Below are 27,550 nucleotides of genomic sequence, written 5' to 3'. Positions count from 1 at the left end.
GGATTGGTTAGGGGCCTGCCGCAGACAAGCAATTGAATGAAATCTGAAGGTTTTTTTTAAAGGAGAATTAACTTACAAGGCAAAACCATGCCCTTGTAAGTTAACTCCCCTTTTAAAAAAACATCAGAGTTCGACGGAAATCTCGCCCTGCCGCTGAACTCGGGCAGCATTATATCTCGCCCTATATATCTGGTGCAATAATTCCCACCCAGATATTGTATGGAGATAAGTATGAAATTAGCTAAAATAAGCTGATTATTCCGTGACATCAGGCGAAAAATTTTATTAGTAATATTTATAAATTGGGATATATCATGTAAATTGTGGATTTCTGATAATCTTTAAATGAGGATCCTTTGTAGGAATTCCAGGTATTCCTGCTCACCCAGGGACAGCAGGAAGTCAGGTGCAGGAAAGGGGTTTAAAAGATCCCTTTTACCCACAGTGCAGGGTGCTGATGCCTGTTAGAGGCCAGTGAGCAGGGCTCGGTTGATAGTACTAGGGACTGGCATCGTAGCTGGAAAAGCTGCCTGCGCTTATAATTACCATCCCCATCATCTATCTATCTATCTATATATATCTATCTATCTATCTATCTATCTATCTATATATATATATATATATATATATATATATATGTCTAGTGCCCGTGAGTCTCCGAAACACTGCCATCTACTAGTAGAGAGTGAAACTACAACTCTTTCTCACACATGCACAAACACAGAAGGCAGCTGACTAGCTTTAAAAGCTTCTGCTTCGAGCGGGCTTACTAGTATTTCTATATATATATCCAGTACTATTTTTCTGGAAAAATAGGTCCAGGAACTCCAGGTCTGGGGGCGGATCAATTAAATTAAAAAATATATATATAATAGAGAGAGGGAGAGAGAGATAGATCTATATATTGTATTTAGAAACAAAGGCACTCACAGGTGACTTTAAAATACAATTTATCTTATGAAAAGTAGATTTTCAGTTCCTGATGATGTCATATTTCATTAGAGGTTCAGGAACTGAGTTCCTGCTGGTTCCTGCTGAAAAATAGCATTGTATATATCTATATATCTATATAGATATATATAGATATATAGAAGGTACAATATGATACATATATATTTATGTGTGTGTGTGTAAGCATATACTGTATAAGCATCCCGTTTTAGAAAAGCACTATAATATTAAACAGATCGTTATTATGTAATGTTGTACATGCCATGAATTATCAGCACTGAATGTTCTATGCGCGAGGATATTCTAGCACAAGTAGTGAATTCTGATATTATGCAACATGTCAGGAACACATGCTTTCCTAAGGCCTGGGACAGATCCGCTACTGTGCGAGCAGCTGTACTGACTCTTCTAACAAGGTTATACGTTGGCACAAGTCCATGTGTGCAGCCAACAGGAGACGCGGTGACCAGGTTACACTAACAGCTCCAGCAGAAGGGGAGACTCAGCAAATAGAAACAAGATGTCATCAGAAATGAGGCCGGAGATCTGCGCGGAGTAAGACAGCTAACTGACAGTAATATTAATCACAGTGATATGAAATATAGTGGAGGCCAGTGGATATGGGATCTGATTCCTGCTAGAAGTAAAGGTAAAAAGCCATACCTCCCAACTGTCCCGATTTTCGTGGGACAGTCTAATTTTTTGGAAGCATCCCAGATTCCCATCCAGGGACAGCAGCGTTCCGGAAAGGGGGGGGGGGCAGTTGGGAGTCCCTCTGTCTGCTTGAGCAGAGGGGAATATTCACTGAGACAGAGGGGCTGGGGGCATGGACAGCAGTAGTCTTTTCCCCATAGTGCCGGAAAATGGGGGCGTGGCTTATGGAAGTGGCACCCAGAAAGACAACGTCCCCTTCGAGAGAGGCAAAGCCCCCTTTTTGGATGCACACATGGCTCTGCAGCGCAAGTGTCCGGATATTGGGATTCACATGCTGGGAGGTATGAAAAAGCAAGCAGCTGGGCAAAATCATGCTGCACTGCAGGTGGGGCAGATGTAACATGTGCAGAGGGAGTTGCCCAAAGCAACAAATCATCATTTTTCTTTTTACTGTGCTAGATAAATGACAGAAGCTGATTGTTTTGCAGACATGGTAACAGTAATGTCTTACCACCACTATGCACTATAGGGATACGGTCATTGGGTCACCAGCATGTTGGTCGATTAAGGGGGGGGCACAGGGGGTCAGTACCCCTGGGCCCCCCTCTATCTAGGGGCCTTTTTTGGTTGGTAGGAATTTTATTTTGTTTTTATTTTTAGCTAAAGGTTTTGTACATGGAAGTGGGGTAGTGCTGTAGCTTCACCTATCTGCTAATGTGACAATGATTTATGGTGCTGATCATCGGGAGCCAAGGCACACTCACTGCACAAGTGTGCAATGCATTACTGGGAGTTTACTAAGTCCCATGAGATTTTGCACAAGAGTTCAGAGGCTGAGCAGCTTGTGCTGGTGGAGCTCATCATATGCTTCTCAGGCCCATGGAGGACAGCAGCGGCGGCCTCGTCATGGGAGGGTTTTTAATCACAGGTAACGCTGAGCATGGCTCCTACAGAGTAAGGTACAGAGGGACAAACACAGGCTTTTCATGTGGTAATATATATATATATACAGTATAACAATGGGGGGACCCCTTCCTGCGCTCAGATTGTGCGAGCAGCACCTCTGAGGGGTCCTCTATTACATAGGACCCGAAAGATAGAAATTAAGAAAAGAAGAGTTTCAGAGGGCGCTTCAAATGGTAAATCTATTTCAAATTGATGATTAATATTTAATAAAATGTACAAACAAATAAAAAAACTGTAATCAGGTATCATACAAATACACGTGGTGAATATTCTTGACAGTAAATACAGCTCTGATTAGGTGTATAGTTTGATCAATGACAAGGGCCCAACGCGTTTCGTTATGAACATGACTTCATCAGGGGCAAGAGTGCAATCGATAATAACTATGAGTGTCCTATACAGTGGATTCACAGACGAATAGTTCAATACAACAGTCCGGGAAGATCCCAATCATTCAGGACAAATAAAATAGTATTTTTCCCAAACTCAGAGGAGTTAATTAGAAGGTTTGCTGGAAGAAATTTCCACAATAGTATGCACAGGTGTAGTAGCATGCAGCTGGAGGTCACCAGCTGCATGCTACTGTCGGCACATGTCGGCTCAAAATTTTGTCGAAAAACGCATGTCGACCTTTTTCATGTTGACCTTTTGACTGTCAACCTATTGACCCTTACGAACTTTTCACTGTCGACCTTTGGACCCTGTCGACCAATAGTGGTCGACCTTATGACTGTTGACCTAGAGTCGATCTATGATCAGTCCAGATACCGGTTAACTATTAATGCTACTGTATGCTACTGTATCACTGGTCATGGCTCCATGTAATGGGGGGGGGGGAGGCAAGTTGGGGGCAATTAGATGAGTTCCACCACTTTAAGCAATTGGGGCAGCACGGATGGTGTAATGGTTAGCATTACTGCCTCACAGCAAAGAGATCATGGCATTGATTCCCACCATGGCCCTAACTGTGTAGAGTTTGTATATTCTCCCCGTACTTGCGTGGGTTTCCTCCGGGTACTCCGGTTTCCTCCCACAATCCAAAAATATACTGGTAGGCTAATTGGCTCCCAACAAAATGAACCCTAGAATGTCTGTGTGTGCGTGTACATGTGGTAGGGATATAGGGCCTTATTCTAGTTCCCTCTTAGATGCAAATTCCTTCTCAGATGGACAAAACCATGTGCACTGCAGGGGTCAGATGTAACAGGTGCAGATAGAATATGATTTGGGTGAGTTATTTTGTTTCTGTGCAGGGTAAATACTGACTTCTTTATTTTTACACTGCAATATAGATCTCACTTTGAAGTAAAACCCCACCCAAATCTAATTCTCTCTGCACATGTTACATCTGCCCCACCTGCAATGCACATGGTTTTGTCCATTTGAGAAGGAATTTGCCTCTAAGAGTGAACTAGAATAAGGCCCGTAGTTTTTAATGGAGCAATAGTGCGTCTTAGTGAACCATTCCAAAGGCCCAACTGCAGCAACGATGACCGTGGATATATCTGTACATCTTGTCTGATCACACTTTAGGACAGTCTCCTTCATCACAAATAACATTGCCGTCTCAACATGGTAGCACCTTTCATATGTTTAGAGTTAAGGTGCCCATGCACTTATGCAAAGTATCACATGCCTCCCTCGGATAAGATACTGTATCAAATGCCCACCAGGGAACCGCCGGGCTCCCGGACCAAATACAATACAACCTGTGCATACAATGTATGGTATGAGATCCCTTGCACAAACCCTTGCAATCTCAGGTTCTGATCCAATGAGGACAGGGCAGCGCAACAGATCGTAATTAGAGGTTAGAAATATACATTTTCGCAATCTGGTGAAAAGTGCCAAAATCGTATAAGTGTATTGGAGCCGCCTTATAACCTTTTAGAATAACTTTTAGAAATGTTTTACATTTTATGTGTTTTAATGTGTTTTCAGTATTTTAAGTTTCACCACATAAATGTGTTCTGAAACTAGGCACTTTCATAGAAGCATAGAATTTTGACGGCAGATAAGAACCACTTGGCCCGTCTAGTCTAACCGAAACATAAGTGCTCACACTTAAATACTGGGAGCCAATTAAACTATCACTATGGGCATTATTTTGGTTCATTCTTTCTGACAAAATCCTTCTTAGATGGGAAAAACCATGTGCACTGCAGGTGGGGCAGATGTAACATGTGCAGAGAAAATTAGATTTGGGTGGGGTTTTACTTCAAAGTGAGATCTATATTGCAGTGTAAAAATAAAGCAGTCAGTATTTTCCCTGCACAGAAACAAAATTACTCACCCAAATCTAATTCTCTCTGCACATGTTACATCTGCCCCCCCTGCAGTGCACATGGTTTTGTCAATCTAAGAAGGATTTTGTCAGAAAGAATGAACCAAAATAAGGCCCTATATTTTGGGATTTTGGGAGGAAACCACAGTACCAGTAGAAAACCTTTGCAAACACTGGGAGAATATACAAACTCCACACAGTGAGGGCAATAGTGGGAATTGAACTCATGACCTGGATGCTGTGAGGTCATAATGCTAACCATTACACCATCTGTAACTCCCTTCTCTCTGTTAGTCATAAAGCTTCATAAAATATCCTATATCAGGCCTGGCCGACCTATGGCTCTTCAGCTTTTGTGAAACTACATATCCCATATCTTCCAACATTGCTAATCTTCAAATCGGGACCTGCCACGCCGAAGGTGCGGCCGCTATGAAAAGGGAAAGGACTAATGAGAGAATGGGCGGGGCGTAGAGTAAAGGGACATGTATTGCCGCGACCCACGTCAGAGGGAGGGGCAGATGGGAGTCCCCGCTGCCACTTGCTGGGCAGCGGTGAACAGAAGCTGTGCGCATGTGCACAGCATTTATTTCCCACAGGCAGAGGGGCAGCAGTGGAAAAACAAGGGCGTGGCCTTGTGAAAGTGATGTGATTTGAAGGCCACACCCCCTCACCATAAGGCCACGCCCCTACATTTTGGGCACACAGCTGCGCCATGTGCAAAGGTCCCGATATACCACCATGGAAAGTTGGGAGGTATGCATATATCATAGAGAAGTGTATTCTCCAATTTGTATCCAATATACAGTATAAAATATATTCTAACCAGCAATTTACCAGTGTTTGCTGTATGCCAAGTATTATGCATCCCAGATTTGTAGTAACCTGTACAGCATCTGCCCGGCCTGTAGTGCTACCGCTCAGCCTCCTCCTATTATCTCCGTCGCTGGTCCCCCTAGTCGCATCCCATTTACTGTATATGTAGACTATATTTTGCCACAGCCTAGACAGGTTCCCTATATTGATCCCCATGTGCACTTTCCCTTTATGCCTGTAGTGAGTTATTGTCCTGTTATGTCTTTATAGCCTTCGCAAGGCTTTGTGTCATCGGGAAATATGGACAACACACTTTATATGCCATTCACAAGGCTGTCAACAAAAATACTGAAAAAGATGGGGTCGAGTATTAATCTGTATGGAACACTACTGACACAACCGTAGCCGAATATGAATGCTGAATTTATAACCACCTGCTTCCTCTCCCTCAGCCAGTTATCTATTCATCAGAGTTTCCCCAGTTCATGGTGCTGTAATGTTATGTAACAATTTATTACGTGGAACGTGTTCAAATTCTTTAGCACTGTCCAAATAAATCACATGAAGTGGAATTGCCAAAATCCATTTTACATTATACCCTCATAAACACTGATCATATTAGTTGGCACAACCAATCCTCAGTATAACTTTGTTGAATCTCTGTTACGAGCTTGCCGAAAATCAATATATCTCTCAATATAATATCGCTTATGCCAAATATTCCACTCGCTACTGGTCTATAATTTCTTGGACTCCGTATTCCTTTCTTCATATATATTAGAAGCACATCTGCGCCTGCCTGTTTGCCAGTTTGGCTCTACTGACCAAGTAATGAAGAAATCCACACATATAATAAATAATGGCAGCTCAACTCCGTTGTCACAGAGCCATTACAATTAGGGAAACCAATCCTGGGCATTGGCCCTCATTCAGAGAGATATAGATGGAGGTGCTATCACTGCTGCTTACATAGAGGCAGCAGCGATAGCACATATCGGGGGGTATTCAATTCGGGATTTTGACTGTCGGAATGTCCCAACTGTCGGAATCCTGGATGTTTTTGATGACTTCCGACACTAATTTGACTGTTGGCATTCAATGTACAGACAGTAGAGTGTTGGAAAGTTCTAAAATTGTCAAAAACGGATGCAATTTGTAGGAAAACGGCCAAGAATTTAACAACCCACAACCGTTTTAGACAACCTTCAATGCTGTCGGTAATGGCAAGATTGCTGACATTAACGACAGTATTGAATAGACGAGTGTCGATATTTCCCTTGTCGAGAAATACCAGCACAGATTGAATACCCCTATATGGTCCAAGGATGCAGTGTCGGATCTTCCCCTGATGGAGATCTTGGCCTCTTCCCTGCACTGCAATAGCAGTTTGCTGATACCAAAGTGCGTCGACCATCTACAACATGATGACAAGGGATGTGTGTGCGGGAATTGATATGGTTTTGTAAATGTGCTTCACCCATCTATAGATTGTAAATGGGGTATGCTGAGACCACCTTGTGTTTAAAAAAACCTTTATATAGGCCACTATGGTGACATTTCTGGGTGTAGCACGGTTTCCCCACCTATTGGGTATTCATCATTGCATATACTGAGCCATGTTACAGGACTACTCTTCTACTCGGTATCCGGATGCCTGGTTGACCGGGTTTAGACTGACCATGTTTTGGTCGACCACACTTAGTCAACCCCGCTGAGTTAGATGGCTAAAGATAGTCGGCTACTGCCAGTAACGGGGGATTTGCAGGACAATGTTCGACAGGAGTTTTTCTGGATTTTTAGGTGCAGGTCCACTTGGATCAGACTTTTTTACTATCCAAGACATAGAATTAGAATATAATAGAATAGCGGGTCATGCAAGAGGACACAGTGCACAAATACAGGGTCCCCAGGGACCCCTGTGACATTCGGCACCAAAAAATCCTGAAAAACTCTTGTCAAACATGTGTCTGTCAACCATGGTCCCTCTGATTACCTGCTGGCATCTAGCTAGTGTTACTGCCGCTCTAGCAACTGCTGACTATCTTTAGCCATCTACTAAGGGTGGTCGCTTGATGGTAGAGAGGGCAGGAAGGGAAAACAGATGACAGAGAGGATGGGAGTGGAAGATGAATGGCTGTCAGAAATTAAAGAAGGGAAGATGGGCGTCAGAGAGGACAGGAGGGGAAGATGGCTGGCAGAGAGGAAGATGGATGGGAAGAGGAGAGGTGGGGAAGGTAGATCGTAGAGAGGACAGGACAGGAAGATAAATGGTAGAGAGGACAGGAGAAGAAGATGGATGTGAAGAGGACAGGAGAGGAAGATGAATGGTAGAAGGACAGGATGGGAAGATGGTTTGCAGAGAGGAAGATGGATGGTAAGAGGACAGGTGGGGAAGGTAGATAGTAGAGAGGACAGGATAGGAAGATAAACGGTAGAGAGGACAGGAGAAGAAGATGGATGGGAAGAGGAAAGGAGAGGAAGATGAATGGTAGGAGGACAGGATGGGAAGATGGTTTGCAGAGAGGAAGATGGATGGGAAGAGGACAGGAAGGGATGGTGGCTGGAAGAGAGGCATATAAATGGGAAGAGGACAGGTGGAGAACATAGAAAGTAGAGAGGACAGAGGGGAAATGGATGGCAGTGAGGACAGGAGATTAAGATGGATGGGAAGGGGACAGGAGACGAAGCTGAATGGTAGGAGGACAGGATGTAAAGATGGTTGGCCTACGTTCCTGCTGCCACCGGGTGCTCCTGTCACATAGGCAGCTGCACCGGGAGCGCAAAGCACACTTAAAAACTGCTGCCTCAAACCAGCCCTGACCCTTTACTGCCTAGGGCAAGTGCATTCGCCAGTAGGCAGTTAGCCCTAGACCACCAGGTCATGTTAAAATAGAGGGTGAGGGGGGGCAGACAACAATTGTTGTGCCTAGGGGCGACCTGACCCCTAAATTCGCCCCTGGGTTGATTGGGGCCAGAGCTGACGTCACAAGTCTTTTCCTCAAATGCTTGGGTGGGTCTGGATACCACCCCGTAATGCCAGCTTCCTGTCAATCAACTTGCGAACGACCAGCGATTAAGAAGGCTTTTATTGCAGGACGGCTTTGGGTCCGTATACATGCGCAGTCTATCGATTATCCCCGGCCTGCGAATCGGCAGTCGTGCGATCAGGTCTGAATTAGATCTCATATTAGATTACTATTTTCCAGGTCCTTCCTTAAGGTGTATACACACGGGACCTTATTCTGGTCCACACGGCGGGATGCCCACGCGGCTGCGAATAGATGTTTTGTCAAAACATCCATTCGCAGCCTATGGGGTGACACCCATATCATTCGATGGTCACCGACCATCGAATGATGTGGAAGGTGCACACATGTGACTCTCAGGTGTGCACACTCGCCAGGAACAGGGTGAGCAGCTGGCATCTGGTGATGTCAGCTGCCCGCCCCACCGCACCTGTGTCACCAGGCAATTTGCATTAGAACGCCCAGCATTTTCATGGGCACTCCTATGAAACACTGGGCATTCACATGGTGGAATACCGCGGTCCGCCCCCCCCCCCCCCCCCATGTCCCGTGCCCACAGTCTTGGGTACGTGCGCCTGGCGAACACTCTGTTCGCCATTGCCGCACGCACCCGGCACATGCACATGCATAGAAATGCACATGTGCAGATAAGGAACATCGCACTCGCATGTGAATTCGAATGCGAGTGAACTAACCAGAATAACCCCCACGGTGTGATCAGAAATTAGTCAAAATCCCAGCGTTTCCCCTGCCTGCGATACCGATACACGGTTCCGTGAGGTCGGCATCACATGCATAACATACCCTCCAACATGACCCATTCCATTAGGTACAAAATGCTCTGTTTCTGGATTTACCTGCCAGTGGCAGTTGCAGAGTTGGGGCTGCACCACGGTCCAATATTCAAAAAGGGGAACCTCACCTACTGCCACTCCAAGCATCACTGTCCTGGACTCACTGGCAGTTGATGTGACCCCTCTTTGAATATTGGACTGTGCTGGAGTCCAACCTCTGTAACTGCCACTTGCAGGGAAGTCCAGGAACAGAGCATTTTGTACCTAATGGAATGGGTCATGTTGGAGGGTATGGCATAATAACATTAGTATGGAAGGACTGCTCGGCGTGATGGCAGGAATAGTGTATGAGGACAAATGTGCACAGGAGTGAAATGTGATATGATGTTCTATTATGCAATATATGCTGTCAGTGTGATCGTTTGCAAACATCCTTAAGAAAAATCCTGTCATGGGAAAGTTTGAGATTTCCACAAAGTTTTCTTCCTTACATATCTGACAGAGTGGGAGGGATATAAATCTGGCTTCTTACCCTGCAAAACACTTGGCTGAAGAGTTCTGAAAATCCTCAGGACAAAATCAGAGCTCCCGGGGACTGTGCAATCTACGAGCGCGCGTCTGAAACTGGATATCAGGTGAGTCCTTATTCGCTTTACATAAAGGGGTTTTTGTTCTATGTGCAAATTTACTACAGTGTGAGTTTCTAGAAGTGAGTGCAGTGCTTATAGCAACCAATGAGATTCTACTTGTCATTCATGTAGCACCCTCTAGAGGATAATAGATAAAATCCGATCGGTTGCTATGGGCAACATATCTCACTTCCAAAAATGATTGCATGTATTATTCATAGCCCTTTTGCTATTGGTTCTGCTATTTTGCATTTACTGTAAAGAAAACTCTGACCACAGCGGTATAACATAATATTTGCAGTGAGGTTTTAAGCATGGAGGGTACGATTTATCACCATCCGCGCCCTCAGATGCTGATGTGTTGTGATAATATCAGCCCAATCCGCAATTAGATAGCATGGATGAATCAATTATCAAATGCAGGGACAGAGGTTGCGAGAGTAGAGAGCTCTGTCCGTGCAGTGCCCCTCCGCAGCATTATCAGGATAGTTCTCATAAAAAATTCCTCCCCAACTGTCCAGATTTTCGCAGAACCGTCCTGTTTTTTTGGGACGTCACGCCCAGGCAGACAGTGTCTCGCAGCAGGCGGGTTGGGGCAGTTGGAACACCCTCCTGCCTGCCGCTGCTCTGCTGAGCATCTGTACCCAGAGACAGAGGGGCTGGGGGCATGGTCAGCAGCTCACAGAATGGGGGAAAAAGGGGGCGTCACAATCAATAGGCCATGCCCCATTACCACTAGGCCATGCCCCCTACTGGAGGCGCAAGCTGAGGTCCCTACTGCAGCTAACAGAATGTTGGGAGGTATGCAATCATGCCCCTCATCGCCATATGGACCAATAAGTTCAGAGAAGTTGTGTGTTTCTGGGCTCTGCAGAGTTTTGAATACACATTAATACACCTATGTGCCTGCAGATCTCTATGCTGCTGACTCAGAGTTTGGATAAAGGATCCCACCAGTGGCTCCTTTAATCTGCTGCTACTGTATGTCCAATGATACAGCATCGGATAACCATCGTGACCCATCAGCCATCTGAGCAACCTTGTGGCCACCATATTTCCCATGTAGATGCCAATTTTTCTGTTGTGGCCTCTGCATTCCCACAAAGCTGTTCTTTGTAAAGCGGCTTCGGAGGTGGACTTCCAGGTCTGAAACCCAGGAGTCCCTCTACGCATTTGCAGGGTGATGGTACCAGTTGCGGGGCACGCTTGGAGGGATCCATGACGGATCCCTCACACAACACTGTGGAGAGAAGCCCATAGGCTTCTATAGGGTATTGCCATCTTTTTCTAGCGATAACCCCCGCAGCGGTACCCGGTGGAGGGACTTTAGTGCACATGAAAATGTTGTAAAAACCCCGTCCCGCCCTAATTCTAATTGGCTTATGAACAGTAACAGCCGTTTATTAGTCAAATACTTTGAAAAGAATGTTAATGGATTGTGAAGGCTTTTAATCCATTGCTGGATGTACACAGCGTGTTACAACATCCTATAAGGAAGATAACGCTGGCAGAAAACATTACTCATTTGTATAAGTAAATAAAATGTTGATGACAACCACAAAGGACATTTGAAAGATGTTTATTTTTTTTTCTGAACACAGTCATAAAAACCTTTTTATGTTAATATATTTCTTTGTAAGCTCAGATATTTCACAATACATCACAGAATTACTGTAACATAAATACATTTCTACTTTGCAGTGACAGTCATCGTGCTATACACTATGGCCCTTATTCTGGTTGGTGCGGTGTTTGCCGCTTGCGGTCGTACCGCCGATGTTTTTCGTCTGCGCATGTGCAGAGGTCACTCTGCGCATGTGCAAGCGGTTTCGCCGTACGTTTTTTTTAGACGCCGCACAGGGGGCGGAGAGGGGCGTGAGGGGCTACTTAGCCTCATTACCCTATGCATACGCCCCGCGTTTCATGGGCGTTCCCATGCAAACGCTGGGCGTATGCATGGTAATAAAGCCGTGACGCATGTGTAGGGGGCGGGCATCTGACATCGCCGGATGTCAGCTGCCCGCCCCCATACATGATTTCATACGGACAAGTGTCCGTGTGGTCTAGGGTGGCGGGAGCTGGTGGAGCGTGCGGCCCTGCATTCGATGGTCGGCGACCATCGAGTGCAGGGGCTGCTCCCAAGATGGAGGAGGCGTATCCCCGTCCACTTTCATGCGGACCGCCACATATCCGCGTACGGACGGAGGTGGCGATCCGTATGGAAGGCGGGGATTCGCCTGCACGGTCCTGGCCGCATATTCTGATCTGGCCGCACAGATCAGAATAAGGGCCAAAGTGCTTTGAAAAAAATGAATATAAGCTGTTACCACACTATCATTAGATTATTTTTAAATTGTCCAAAAACATTTACAAATCTTGGTGAGAAACATCATTCCATTTAGAAAATCAGCACAACTAATGATAACTATTCATTTATTTTCAAAAGAACTATTCATTTTCTTGGCATCTCTTTCATCTCAACACTTGTTAGGAATCCTTGGCTATTTTGTTAACATATTATTTTCTGGTTAAAAAATATGTTGCAAATTAATAATGTAATGTATTAGGGGAATAACCAATAAATATGTTTGGTTATGCAAAAAAAAAAAAAATTCAGGACATTATGAAGCCAAAATTCAGCACTTCATGAAAAGAAAAGTGGTGAAAATAGAATTGTCCTTGGATCATCCCACCCACCCTTATTTTGTATATTGAAAAGTACATGCATAATTTAACAAACTGCTTCAGCTTCAGGGACTTCTACTTTTGAGGCTGAAGTGCTTGGTTTGTTTAGACCCCCACAATTTTTTGGAAGAACTACTTCCATTAATAAGGAGATTGATTATGGTGGAGATTGAATGTGCTGGTCCAAACTGCTGGTAGCTGACATTGGACTGCTTGTTATAATTTTACAGGGTTATTTCAGATTTGTCATAACAATATATGAACATGAATATAAAGATCCATAACAACACTAAGCAAGACAAAAAAAAAAACAAGATAGTAATGACTGAGGCACATGCCAAAATAAATTAGGGGGTCGTTAAGGAAAATATATTTATCATTCTACATAGTGTTATGAAAACATTGAAATATAGGGGTTTATTCTGGTTCACTCGGAAAGGCACAATCACTTTCTAATGGACAAAACCATGTGCACTGTAGGTGGGGCTGATGTAACATGTGCAGAGAGAGTTAGATTTGGTCGTTTTATTGTTTCTGTGCAGGGTAAATACTGTCTGATAAACTAATTAAAGAGAGAGCATGTACAACAGTTAATATAAATTTATTAAAAAAATATCAATTATAAAAAAACATTTGATGACATTAAAACACATTTAATGCAAGTTATTGTACCCCTTGAACATTGTCCATTCATATGAACTAATTATTGGCAGTTTCCAGAATCTTATCATCTTGATTTTTCTTTCCAAGCACAATTTCTAATCAAGAGATAGTAAATAAATTTGTATCCTTTAGAATAGCTGTATCAATGCTTGGATAGTTAGTTTCCAACAAGAGGGAAGGTTAAATATATCACCACTTATTTACTTTGAGGTGTATACGGGTTCAGGTAGACAATAGTATGGTTGTTATTCCACGTGACTCAAACTTATAGAGTCTTTTATCCACGTTATTTCCGTGGATGGTAGTAAAGGTGGCGGGTGGAATCCTGGACAAGTCAGGGTGACAAGGCTCGAATCTTGACGCGTTTCTCCGTCTTGAGACTATGACGGTTTCTTCAGAAGGTATATGTTATATTTGTAAATACTGACTGCTTTATTTTTACACTGCAATATAAATATCAGTTTGAAGTACACCCCCACCCAAATCTAACTCTCTCTGCACATGTTACATCAGCCCCACCTGCAGCGCATATGGTTTTGTCCATTAGAGCGTGATTGTGCCTTTTTCAGATTTTTATATATAATTTGCACAATGAGGAATGCCTAGATGGCTAACATCCCTACCTTTAGTAACTTAGTAAATAGGTACAGATGTGTTCACAAATGTTGGCAGGTTTTGGTTAAAAACAATTCCACACATAAAGGTGGTTATTCTTTTTCACTCGGAAAGGCAAATTCACTCTCCGATTGACAAAACCATGTGCACTGCATGTGGGGCAGATGTAACATGTGCAGAGAGAGTTAGAATTGGGTGAGTTATTTTGTTTCTGTGCAGGGTAAACGCTGGCTGCTTTATTTTTACACTGCAATATAGATTGCAGTTTGAAGTACACACCCCACCCAAATCTAACTCTCTAACACTCCACACAAAATAACTCACCTAATTCTAACTGTCTCTGCACATGTTACATCTGCCCCACCTGCAGTGCACATGATTTTGTCCATTAGAGAAAAAGTGAGCTTTGCGATCCAGTCTGATCCAGGCCCATAGTGTAAATTTAGTTAGATATGTTTTTTTGTGTTTGGTTTTTGGCTGGTACTTTTGTAATGTAATGTGTTTATTCTTTCGTTTTCAATGCGTATATTTTGTGTTTTATGTCTGAGACTGATGTCAGATAATAATCATTCTCCTATCACTCATGTTGAAGTAAATGGGCATTAATCTTGCCATGTCACACAGATAGGGTTATGCTATGAAAGTGTTGAAGACAGCATCTTCAGAACTTAATCACTCCCACCTGACTTGGAATGAGTTTTGCTGTTCACTTTAATGGGTCAACCTGGGAACAATTGAGTGTTGTGAACAGAGGCAATGTCCTAGTTTGAAAAGAACCTACAAAATGTGTTGATTCAGCTGCTCTCTTATGTGTTAACACCCGGTAATCATGTCATTGGTGTTTACCTTTGACCCAGGCCTTCATCATTACAGCTAGGATCTGTACTGCAATTTATTGCACTAAATCTTGATGCTTTTGGAATTGTGAATTTTATGCCTGAAATCACTTGTTAAAACCTCAATAACAAACTCTACAGTACCTGTCGTTTACCAGATTTGTTGTAAATAACTGATGTACTTTACTAAAACCTGTAACTAAGACAGCAAACTGTAGACAAGTGTTTCCTTGGCAACAGACATTGCCAAGGGAAGTCAGATGTTCAAAAACCTGGTAACAGTCTATTTCTTCGTTTTCTACTGGTGATTTCAGGTCAATGTTCCTTTTCAAATATCAGTAGTTAAAGTAGGAGACTGCAATTTATGTATTTAGAATTTTGTGTTATATCTAATAAGTATTTACTGAATTCAATGTATTATTTTAGAGCATCTACTGTTCATATTTTACAGGAAATGGACAATTCATTGAATAGCATTCCGCTTCATCCAAAGGAGTCTGCAAAACAAGATACTGTCTGTATTTTTGGAACTGGAGACTTTGGAAGATCTCTTGGGTATAAGCTTCTTCAGTGTGGCTACACGGTTATCTATGGAAGCAGAAATCCCAGCTCTTCCACCCTTATCCCTAAAGGAGCGGAAGTCCTGGCCCATGCAGAGGCCGCAAAGCAGTCCAACCTCATTATCATAGCCATTCACAGGGAGAATTATCACTTTCTGACAGCTTTTGCTGACACTCTGCAAGGTAAAGTATTGGTAGATGTCAGCAACAATCTGAAAATAAACCAGTATCCAAATTCTAATGCAGAACACCTGGCCAGTTTGTTACCTGGAGCCAAAGTAATCAAGGCATTTAACACGGTCTCAGCTTGGGCCCTGCAATCAGGGACGCTAGACGCAAGTAGGCAGGTAAGCATTATTGTCCTACTCAATACAGTGTCCAGTATCTGTTACAGTTCCTGCCCCCTGGCCACCAGTGCCTGCAGGATTCTGATGCTTCATGACTTTCTTAAAGTATTTATAAATTGATCTATAAACATTTTTATTAATATGAGCTAGTTTATTGCTTTCAGTATATGTTATTGTTGGGTGGGGATGAAAAGATAGACAGTTGATAGTCAATAAGTTGACCGCTATTGGTGGTCAACCTATTGAAAAGGTGGACACATGAAAAAGAATGAAATGCATTAGGTTGACATTGGCAAAAGGTCAACACCGGAAAAGGTTGACAACCGTTTTTCATGGGTTTTTGTCTATGTCGACATCGACCCCAATTAGTGTAACTATAACTATGGAGGGTGCCTAGAGCCCGCAAGCTTGGGTGGGCCAAGGCACAGCAGGCAGAGGGAGACCCGGCACAAGGGAGAGGAACCCTGCACTGTTGGGGAAAGGAAGCCTACACTCAGAGGGACAGAGCAAGATACACAGTGATGGCTGTCGCAACGCTTTCAAACCCCTGCTCAACCTTTCTTCCCCCACACCTTTTCTACCCCCGCCCCCAGGGCCGTATTAACAATGGGCCTCTGATGGAGCTACAGCTTCAGGCCCACTCTCCAAATAGGCTGATTTTGTATCTGAGGGCTGGGGCTTTCTAACAAGTCCAGCCCTGCGTCGTTAGCCCCCCAGGAACCGGAGATACCACCAGGCAAATCTGGAATGTTTTCCCCATAGGATAACATGGGACCCATTAATTCCGACCCCTACCCGGTTCCATCGGCTGCCAGTTCCCCCTCCGGCATCACAGAAGCTCGAGGTTGATCTCAGTCAAAGTCATTGGGACTTCAATCTGATACCAGGCTGATCCATATGGGTTTATTGGTTCCAGAGATATTGCTGGTAAACTGATTTTTTTCATTTCTGAAATGTAATTTCACGGCTGTTCATGTTGTTTGAGGGCAGATTTCTCTGGAACCAAACGGCCCAGTTTCACGCGACCAAAATCACACCTCAAAAGTTCTTCAATATCATACTGATCTCATTTAAATGGATCAGTTGATTCCGAAAAAATAGCTGGTTGGTTAAAGGGGACTAGGCTGGTGTAAAAGGGACCAACCCGGGAATGTTTCTGCATGAACCTGGGTCCAAATTCCTGGGTAAGTCCCTGCATTTTTTGGTGTGAAAGGGGTAATATTTTGCCGGGACCTGCAGTGCTCTGAATACAGCCAGGCAGCCTCCCTCTCTCTGCCCGGCTGTCACTTCTGCCTGGCAACTGTCCCCCAGTTACCGCGAGCATGTATTCCCCCATGGCAATGAGCATGTAATCCCACATCGCAACAAGCACGGAATCCCTGGCAATGAGCATGGAACCGCTGGCAATGAGCATGTAGGTCAGTAGCACTTTTGTAGCATAATTTTTAATAGGCATTATGGTGATTGGCATAATACGTAATGGGCATTATGGTGTACATTTTTACACGCGCAATGTCCCTGTTTGTGAAGCATATTGTGCATTATTGCTCAATCCGTTTGGTATACTGTAGTGTGTATTTTTGCTCAATCCATGTGGCAAAATGTGAATTTTGCCTTAATCTGTGACATAACGGGAATTTTCACTCAATCCGTGTGCCATAGTGTGAATTTTGGCTCATTCCATGTGGCATAATGTGTAAGAGGCAAGTACAGTATAAGGGGGTTACTATTGTGTTGCATGATTTGTATAAGGGGTATATGGTGTGGTAAACTTAAGTGACCACATAAAAGGTGCTGAAATGTTGTCTACCAAGTTTCAGCTTTCAGTATTTTTTTGTGACTGGAGTGCCGCCTCACCCCGCAAGTATCTTAGGACATCGGCATCCTGCGGTGGCACCTTTGGAGTGCACCTGATATATCTCCCTGCATTTTTTTCTATGCCAACCCTCTGCATTTTCCAGGCATATATAATCAGTTGAAAGTATTTACACAAATAGAGACGCACCTATGAGCAGACCACCCAACCAGAACACTGGTCACGCCCCCACATTATTAGGTGCTGGCCACAACCCCTATTATTGCGCATAATAGGCCCTTGATAATTTTCAGCTCCAGGCCCATTTATACCTTAATCTGGCACTGCCCCCCCCCCCCCCCTCACCTCTGGTCCTCTACCAACTATCTCATCCTCTACCACCCCTCTTGTAGTGACAGTGGTGGGGGGCTTTCAAGGTTTTGCGCTCGCCACACTATAAAGAATCTACTCCACGTCGACGTGGATAGTGGGGGTATGAAAAGGTCGGGAGGAGGCGTTCCGCCGCCCCTCGCAGGTAGTGTGGATAGTGGGGGGGTTTTAGGAACACATTCACACCAGCCATACCATACATCTGACACAGTAATGAGGACATGTGTTAACAATAAACTGTAAATTTACTTAATAATTATTAATCAATAAAACACAATAATTGACGACCTTTATAAACAGTAATCGAGAGAAGTAATAAGAATAATGACAATTAATGAAGAATAAAACAGATTCACCGCCTTCATAGTGACTGAATTTGTGTGTATGGGTAGTTATGCCTATATATACTTACAGCAGTCAGCAACCTCCATTGCGAATCATGATAATTTTCCTGTCTTGTGGGTGGGGCAATTTGGCATCAACCCAGCCTCGCCCCCAAAGTAGCCTGTATGATGGATAGGCAAGTATGAATATATATATTTTATATATATATATATATATATATATATATATATGTGTATATATATATATAGCAAGGTAGGATATGGTTAATCCAATAAGGGCACTCACCAAAGTCTCGTCATGAAGTTTTAATATTGGTACATTACCAGTCAATTTACATGTAGGTCTACATTTCGGCCACTAGGTGGCCTTTCTCAAGACAGGTCATCAGTAGACGTCCTCACAGCTCAAGAGTCATCAATATTAAAACTTCATGATGAGACTTTGGTGAGTGCCCATATTGGATTAACCATATCCTACCTTGCTTTATGATTGGGACATCTTGTGTCGCCTTAAAGGAGCACCCCCTATGATATTCAATGTTGGCCGTGAGTGCGGAATTTCCAAATTCTATATATGTGTGTGTAGTACAGTGTAGATATACTTTAAAATATGTATTTTTGTTCTTTAAATATATTTAATTGCCACATTATTCCAAATATTATTATTATTAGAATTATTATTATTATTGTAGTAATAGTAGTAGTAATAGTAGTAGAAGTAGTAATAGTAGTAGTAATATTAGTAATAGTAGTAGTAATATTAGTAATAGTAGTAGTAGAAGTAGTAATAGTAGTAGTAATATTAGTAGTAATAGTAGTAGAAGTAGTAATGGTAGTAGTAGTAGTAGTAGTAATAGTAGTAGTAGTAGTAGTAGTAGTAGTAGAAGTAGTAATAGTAGTAGTAGAAATAGTAATAGTAGTAGAAGTAGTAATACTAGTAGTAGTAGTAGTAATAGTAGTAATAGTAGTAGTAGTAGTAGTAGTAGTAATAATAGTAGTAGAAGTAGTAATAGTAGCACTAATAGTAGTAGTAATAGTATTAGTAGAAGTATTAATAGTAGTAGTAATTGTAGTAATAGTAGTAGTAATAGTAGTAGCAGTAATAGTAGCAGTAATAGTAGTAGTAATAGTATTAGTAGAAATATTAATAGTAGTAGAAGTAGTAATCGTAGTAGTAAAAGTAGTAATAGTAGCAGTAATAGTAGCAGTAATAGTAGTAGTAATAGTAGAAGAAGTAGTAATAGTAGTAGTAATTGTAGTAGTAGTAGTAATAGTAGTAATAGTATAGTAGTAGTAGTAATAGTAGCAGTAATAGTAGTAGTAATAGTATTAGTAGAAGTAGTAATAGTAGTAGTAGTAGTAGTAGTAATAGTATTAGTAGAAGTAGTAATAGTAGCAGTAATAGTAGTAGTAATAGTATTAGTAGTAGTAATAGTATAGTAGTAGTAGTAATAGTAGTAGTAATAGTATAGTAGTAGTAGTAGTAATAGTAGCAGTAATAGTATTAGTAGAAGTAGTAATAGTAGTAGTAGTAATCGTAGTAATAGTAGTAGTAAAATAAGTAGTAATAGTAGTAGTAGTAGTAGTAGTAGTATTTTATAGATTTACTGTAAGTTTTAAATCCCGATTTATCACATGACAGGTTTTCCTGTGTGGCGATGATGCAAAAGCAAAAGAAATGGTTGCAGAGATTGCTCGTTCTCTTGGACTCACACCGCTAGACCAAGGATCCCTTTTGGCAGCCAATGAGATAGAGAATTACCCACTGCAGCTATTTCCAATGTGGAGACTTCCATTCTACATCTGTGCTGGCTTCACTGTATTAATCTTTCTCTATTGCTTAGTGACTGAAGTGTTCTACCCCTATGCTACAGCCAATAAGGACACTTCCTATTTGATTGCCATTTCTATTCCCAACAGAGTATTCCCAATTGTGTCTCTTATCCTACTTGCCTTAGTGTACCTCCCAGGGATCATCGGTGCCATCATCCAGCTCTACCGAGGCACCAAATACAGCCGCTTCCCAGACTGGCTGGACAAATGGATGCTCTGCCGCAAACAACTGGGACTAGTAGCCTTGGCTTACGCCTTCCTCCATGCCGTCTATACACTGGTGATGCCAATACGCTATTACGTACGATGGGGGGCAGAATATTATCTAATCCAAAAGGTAATACATTTTTACTGTTTTCTTTATTCTGTTAGTGACTGCACACCCCCCCCCCCCCCCCACACACACACACACCACCACCACCACATTTACAGTAAAGAATCCTTCCTGTGCTGATGATGAAACATTCCATCTTCCATTGACCCCTTGCACTGTGGACGGTAGCTAGGGCCCCATTTAATAAACATGGGTAAATGACTTATCACTCATTTCTAATAGTAAAAGGGTATGGGTCATTGGGTCAAGTATATTAAGGTCGACAGTCATAGGTTCGACAGTAATTAGGTCAACCATTGGTTGACAGGCCATATGCTGACACAATAAAAAGGTTGACATTGCTTTGGTCGACAGGGTCTTTATTCTTATGCTGCAATTTAAATTTCTGTTTGAACACACGTCACCCAAATCTAACTCTCTCTGCACATGTTACATCTGACCTACCGTGGGGTTGTCCATTGGCTAACAATGTGTTATGTAATCAAGTCTGAATTAAGGGGGTAATTCAGACGTGCTTGCTAGCTAGGCTGCGTTTAATCAGAGCCTAGTAAGCAGGTTAATACCACACCGCCACACACACAACCTCCCCCCCCCATGTAAGTTTTGCGCACGCACATTTGGCATTTTTGCCCGGCAGCCCGCAGCAAGGCGTCCCGGAGGGAGGGAACACCTCCCAATGGGACTGCCTTGGTGACTGGCAGGTCGGACTTCCAATAGGAAGTCACTGCCAGTCACAGTGAAGCCAGTGCAGTCTCACAGACTTTATCTGTCTTCACTACAGTGGTGGATTTTACCTGGGGGGCTGCAGCCCTGGAGCCCATAGGTAAAAACCCGCCACTGATGCCTACTCTATGCTATTGTGGTGTGCATGAAGTAATCATAGCGCATATGCTAATGTTGTAAATCTGGACACATTTTGAGGTCTCTCTCCATGTGTTATTTTGGGACTCTGAACTGTACATGAAGGACAAAGTTTTTCCATCTTGTTGTAGACCCAGGTAAATGTTTCACTGTGTCTCATTTGCAGATCAAAGGCAATGGCACGTTTCCACTTTTACACCACTATGCCTGGCTTTCTGATTCCTATGTTGCATTGGGAATACTAGGTTTTTTCTTTTACGTGTTACTGGGCATCACGTCCCTACCGTCGGTGAGCAATGCTGTCAACTGGAGAGAATTTCGCTTTGTACAGGCGAGTACATTGTGTATATATATAAAGGTTCAAAGAAATATATACATTGCCATAGCAACCAATCAGCTGCTATGTATCATTTTATAGAATGCACTTGATAAATGTTACTTCAAAGCTGATTGGTTTGCCATGACTCACTTCTTTACTCATCACTGCTTCAGACATCTACCCCAAAGTATCAACAATTAGGCCCCATAACTGTCATTTTTCAATACAGGGTCTATTTACTAAGTCTTGGATTGAGAGCCCAGAGATAAAGTACCGGCAAACCAGCACCCAATTGTAATTTTTTTAAACACAGTCAGTAACATGGCAGTTAGGGGCCAATTGGCTGGTACTTTCTCTCTCCAATTTATTTCTCTCCAAACTTGATGAAGTCACCCACTTTGTATGAAAACTGTAGCATTAATGAGATTAATATATACGTTATATAAGGCCAAAATATTCCACTGCTGTAAAATTATTGTCTGCCCCAGTGAAGGTTTAAATATCTATTCCCTAAGGTACTGTATGTTCACAACCACACAATAAAGCCAGTATACAGTTGGTAGATGCCAATCAATATTACAGTATATGTTCCAATTGTGGCAGAAAACCAACCTATAGCACTATGTACCAGACACAGGGCCAAATGCACTAAGCTTCAAAAGTGATAAAATGGAGAGTGATAAACCGCCAGCCAATCAGCTCCTACCTGCCATGTCACAGACTGTGTTTGAAAAATGTCAGGCAGGAGCTGATTGGTTGGGTGTTTATCACTCTCCATTTTATCACTTTTGAAGCTTAGTACATCTGGCCCACACTATACTGTCATTTTCTTTCCCTACTACAAACCCAATTCTTAACTTAAACTCTTATTATGTTCACAGTCAAAATTGGGCTATCTGACCCTGGTTTTGAGTACAGCTCATACCCTTGTCTATGGTGGAGACAGATTTATCTTCGGACCTTTCTATCGATGGTGTCTCCCCCCAGCATTTGTTCTTTCCTTAATTATTCCATGTGCAGTTCTGGCGATGAAGTTCATCCTTGTCATTCCTTGTCTGGATCAACGAATCACAAAAATCCGCCAAGGTTGGGAACGGAGACCAAAGCATGGACCCAAAATGTCTGACATCGGCATGAAAAACATTCCATTGTCCACTGAGCTAGAGTGTCATTGACGTTAGTCAATGCTAAGTACATCCGTGGTGTCGCCTCTTGTTACTGTTATTGCACAACGTTGTCTTGTTCTTGTTATGTTTTGTTTAAAATGTAAGTAACTGTCAGTGACAGACCATATAACAACCATTCCAAGGCAGACCATATAATATACTGTATTCCATATTATATTCTACTAAAGAAGACATACTATATATATATATATAAATAAATATATATAGGTGCTGCGAGCCGGCACTTCCAAAGAAAGATAGCAATTACCCAGGTGCCTTTGCTATAGGTAACATAGACGCAGAGCAGAAGCTGGGTTAGTAGAATCCCCGGCACGGCACTCAGGGACTTGAAAGCAGAATAAAGTTTAATGATGTTTTGGGGGTACTTGCCCCCGTCTTCAGATAACAGAGTGACATAAAACAAACATACACCTCACCTTTATACCGTGTGAAGGCAATCCCAGCTCATCCTCCGGGCGAGCTGAGCTTCCGGGCGGAAGTGGTCAGTTGCCTTACCTCCGGTGATCGGCGTTGCTTGGCAACGGCGTCCCGGCTACTTCCAGAGGGGGTGGTGGGTGCCTGAAAGCATTAAAAACAAGCTGTAATACATATGTTACTTAACCCAGCTTCCGCTTTTTAAGGTACTGCAGTCTCCCAGAAGAGTGGGTGTGGCTATTTTATTCAGCGGCAGCTACAGTGCTGACTACATAGTGCAGGGGGGGGATGACTAAGCACAGATAAACACACATTTGTACATGTATGTAATATATGTGCTAGCAGTGTTACCAAATTGGTAGTGGCACTGCTTAAGTTAGCCGCTGTGGTGAACCTGGAAATTGGCATTGGCTACTTTTACAGTTGTACAGTGTGATGGCGTGCTTAGGAGAGTGAAGCAAATAAGTCCACGGGCAAGATGTAATACTGTAGGATGAGATTTTTAGAATTTTGAAAGTTTTAGGCAAAAAAGTCCGAATTCGCCTGTATTGTGTAATTCTCACATGTAACAGGATGCGGTTTGCGGTAAAACTCTCACTTTTTGCCGTGAAATTCACACATTTTGATCTGTCCGGTTTTTTTTCTCACATTATAAAGTATACAACTCGCAAATGTAATAGGGTTCGACTTTTGGTAACCGTTACAAATAGACCAGACTGGCGAATTTGACTGAACCATGCACAGATCAGTAATAGTCAGGGCCGGATTTCTCACTAGGCCCGTGAGGCACGGGCCTATGGGCGGCACCTGCTGGGGGCGGCAAGCAGTGGCGTGATTTTCTTTTGTCAATTTTTTTTTTTATTACTTTTGTGCTGCGCAGCAAGTGCCGCCCCCTTCCCTAGCTCTGCCTGCAGCATCTGGGGAGTTGTGTACCGGCGCCGGGGATCAAGTGCTGACCAGCGCCGCCTGTCATGTCAGTGACAGGAGCTCGGTGCTGGAGAACGAGTGGTGCTGCTGAGCACCCGGCGCCGGGGAAAAGCGGCCAGTATAGTGCTTCCGGCGCTGGGGATCGAGTGAAGCTGCCCTGCGATGGCCCCCTTCCCCACCCGTTTGCAGCCTGGGCTCCTCCCTGCCTGACCTTTGCTGAGGCAGGAGTGGGGACCTGTCGGCGGCCAGATAGGGACTCGGGAGTAGGCGGCCCAGCGCGGTGGTGACTGTGGCTGCAGCAGCTAGATGGGGATCAGGCCCCACCCCCCGGCTTTGTGCTGCCAGGGATCGACCCGGGAAGTGCAGCCCTGCGCTGCTGAAGGTATCTCTCTCTTGTTGTTTTTTTTTGGGGGGGGGGGGCAAAAAAATTTGGTGCCTAGGGGCGCTATGGCACTGAAATACGGCCCTGGTAATAGTAATAGCGTACTAAATTAATAGGATTAGCATTTTTGTCACAATTGCATTGGTACAGTATAATGTAAAAGATTTAGGGGCAGATGTATTAGCCTTGAGAAGTGATAAAGTGGAAGATGATATAACACAGCATCCAGTCAGCTCGTAACTGTCATATATTTTTTAAACTCCGCCTGTAACTTGAAAGTTGGTAGCTGATTGGCTGGTTCGTTACCCCCTTTCACTTTATCACTTCACCAGCCTTAATAAATCTGCCCCATAACACACATTTACCGAAAGATGGGTCTATTTGACGTGATCTGCAGATAGGTTTACACATATGTACATAAAACTTAGATTAGGACAGCCAGACGTATGTAAGTAAACACAAGTTTGTTCCATTCCTGCTGATATCTAACACAGCGGTTCCCAACCTTTTGTCTCTCCTGTACCCCTTCTCTCAATTTGAAGTATTCATAGTACTTAAGAGTGGAGTGGAAGTGAGTGTTATTCGTATACTTATGTGTGTCCTTATAGTAAGGAGTAGCGGAGGAGTAGTGTGCGGCGCGCTCAGGAATGCGGTCCCTCTGTGTATGGCTGTTGGCTGTGTACTGTCTCCGGGGTTCCTGCTAACACCTGTAGGATTAATGCTGCTGTCGCCCATGTCAATGCAGGGCAGATGATTGCTGGTGTCTGAGGGCCGCTGGGTACCTCCCAGTGAATTGCTGGTTGGGTAAAAACATGAGGAGGCGCGGATGGCGCTGCAGATGAACCAGAAGTGAGGGAACATGCTTTGTCTCCATGACAATGGAAGACTTCTTCCGCCATCGGGAGACTTCTTCTTCCGTCATTGCCAATCTTATTTTCAAGTACCCTTAACTGGTACACCAGGTTGGGAACCACTGACCTAACAGAAGGATGTGGGCAAAATAGAAACAAGAACAGGTCCAAATCATATGATTTTACCCTTTTTTATCAAGTTTTAAAGAAACCCAGATCCAAACCAAACCCAAAACACTTAACCACGAAGAGGATTTAGAACCCAAACACAAGGGTTTGTGCACATCTCGACTGTAAATGTTGTGTCAGATTAACCCTCACAAATAGATAGGTAATCCTGTCATTTGTCAGATGAGCTGGTCTCAAAGGGGTGATTATTGGGCTTACCCTAAGAACATATACTTGCTCTGACTACTGTGATGATGCCAATGACTGACTACAATCCCCAAAAAAGTTACCTGGTGGCCATGATAATTATACAAGAGGAACAAGGAGGTGGTAAACAAATGTCTTGTTGGGAAAAAAAAAATCAACATTTTTAAGCAATATCATATTTTTTTCTATTAACTATGTGAAGCTGTTAAGATTGCATTAATTCACATTTTTGTATTTTTTTAAACAAATAAAGGATTTTAAAGCATGTAATGAATTGTGTAGCTGCCTGTTGAAAAATAAAACAGAATTTTCATAATTGCTATAACTTTACATTGAGTAATAACATTGTTCTTACATTCCTAGACTGCCTGCTGAAACTCCCTTTTAATTTTTCTTAGCAAATTGGTTTCTTAACTGGGTGCTGTGGCACCTCAGGGAAAGGGAGAGCCACTGGCTTGGTTGCCATCGATGTTTAGCATTGATGGTGATATGGCACATGGCCATTGACGGTGAACAAATATTGTATGCAGTAGATAACATCGATGATTTCATTACCTAGTGGACATCTCCATTCTTTGACTGACTGGCCTGTGGGCCAATCAGATCCAAGGGTCCCACTTCTAAAAAAAAATATTCACTGTGCCATAGATGGAGGGAAACCATCTTGTTCTCCCCAGAGATGGCAAAAGAATTCAACATTGCCCAGAAACCATCAATTATTAGGAATCATTGATGGTCAACGGGGCACTTGAATCATTGATGGTGCCACGGGGCACTTGCAGGGGGACCCTGGGGGATGGTTCGTTACCCCCTTTCACTTTATCACTTTACCAGCCTTAATAAATCTGCCCCATAACACACATTTACCGAAAGATGGGTCTATTTGACGTGATCTGCAGATAGGTTTACACATATGTACATAAAACTTAGATTAGAACAGCCAGACGTATGTAAGTAAACACAAGTTTGTTCCATTCCTGCTGATATCTAACACAGCGGTTCCCAACCTTTTGTCTCTCCTGTACCCCTTAATTAGGCATTGCATTTATGAGTACCTCCTTCTCTCAATTTGAAGTATTCATAGTACTTAAGAGTGGAGTGGAAGTGAGCGTTATTCGTATACTTATGTGTGTCCTTATAGTAAGGAGTAGCGGAGGAGTAGTGTGCGCTCAGGAATGCGGTCCCTCTGTGTATGGCTGTTGGCTGTGTACTGTCTCCGGGGTTCCTGCTAACACCTGTAGGATTAATGCTGCTGTCGCCCATGTCAATGCAGGGCAGATGATTGCTGGTGTCTGAGGGCCGCTGGGTACCTCCCAGTGGATTGCTGGTTGGGTAAAAACATGAGGAGGCGCGGATGGCGCTGCAGATGAACCAGAAGTGAGGGAACATGCTTTGTCTCCATGACAATGGAAGACTTCTTCCGCCATCGGGAGACTTCTTCCGTCATTGCCAATCTTATTTTCAAGTACCCTTAACTGGTACACCAGGTTGGGAACCACTGACCTAACAGAAGGATGTGGGCAAAATAGAAACAAGAACAGGTCCAAATCATATGATTTTACCCTTTTTTATCAAGTTTTAAAGAAACCCAGATCCAAACCAAACCCAAAACACTTAACCACGAAGAGGATTTAGAACCCAAACACAAGGGTTTGTGCACATCTCGACTGTAAATGTTGTGTCAGATTAACCCTCACAAATAGATAGGTAAT

General features: G+C 43.1%; 1 protein-coding gene and 1 long non-coding RNA gene across 5 annotated transcripts in view; one reads left to right on the top strand and one right to left on the bottom strand.

The window, feature by feature from the left end:
* Positions 1–1,787, bottom strand: part of LOC146081262 (uncharacterized) — a 73,526-nt gene extending 71,739 nt beyond the window's left edge. Inside the window, exon 1 of the long non-coding RNA XR_014475101.1 lies at positions 1,615–1,787. This is a non-coding gene — a long non-coding RNA (uncharacterized LOC146081262). The remainder of the gene's footprint in view (positions 1–1,614) is intronic.
* Positions 1,737–26,108, top strand: LOC146081260 (metalloreductase STEAP4-like). 4 transcript variants are annotated; one of them, XM_083189381.1, is made up of 6 exons: positions 1,740–1,946; positions 9,994–10,126; positions 15,371–15,826; positions 19,998–20,525; positions 21,550–21,714; positions 22,584–26,108. In XM_083189381.1, the coding sequence occupies exons 3-6, from the start codon at positions 15,374–15,376 to the stop codon at positions 22,875–22,877; spliced, it is 1,440 nt and encodes a 479-aa protein (XP_083045507.1). In that variant the 5' UTR covers positions 1,740–1,946; positions 9,994–10,126; positions 15,371–15,373; the 3' UTR covers positions 22,878–26,108. The 4 variants fall into 4 exon arrangements, with proteins under 4 accessions (XP_083045508.1, XP_083045504.1, XP_083045507.1 ...); XM_083189382.1 differs by lacking the exon at positions 9,994–10,126 and having other exon boundaries at positions 1,737–1,946; positions 15,371–15,662; positions 20,314–20,525; XM_083189378.1 differs by lacking the exon at positions 9,994–10,126 and having other exon boundaries at positions 1,739–1,946.
* Positions 26,109–27,550: the final 1,442 nt, after the last annotated feature.

Source organism: Crinia signifera, chromosome 5 (assembly GCF_055691185.1).
Source record: "Crinia signifera chromosome 5, ASM5569118v1, whole genome shotgun sequence".
Lineage (NCBI taxonomy): Eukaryota > Metazoa > Chordata > Amphibia > Anura > Myobatrachidae > Crinia > Crinia signifera.
This window is presented reverse-complemented; position numbering and strand designations above follow the sequence as displayed.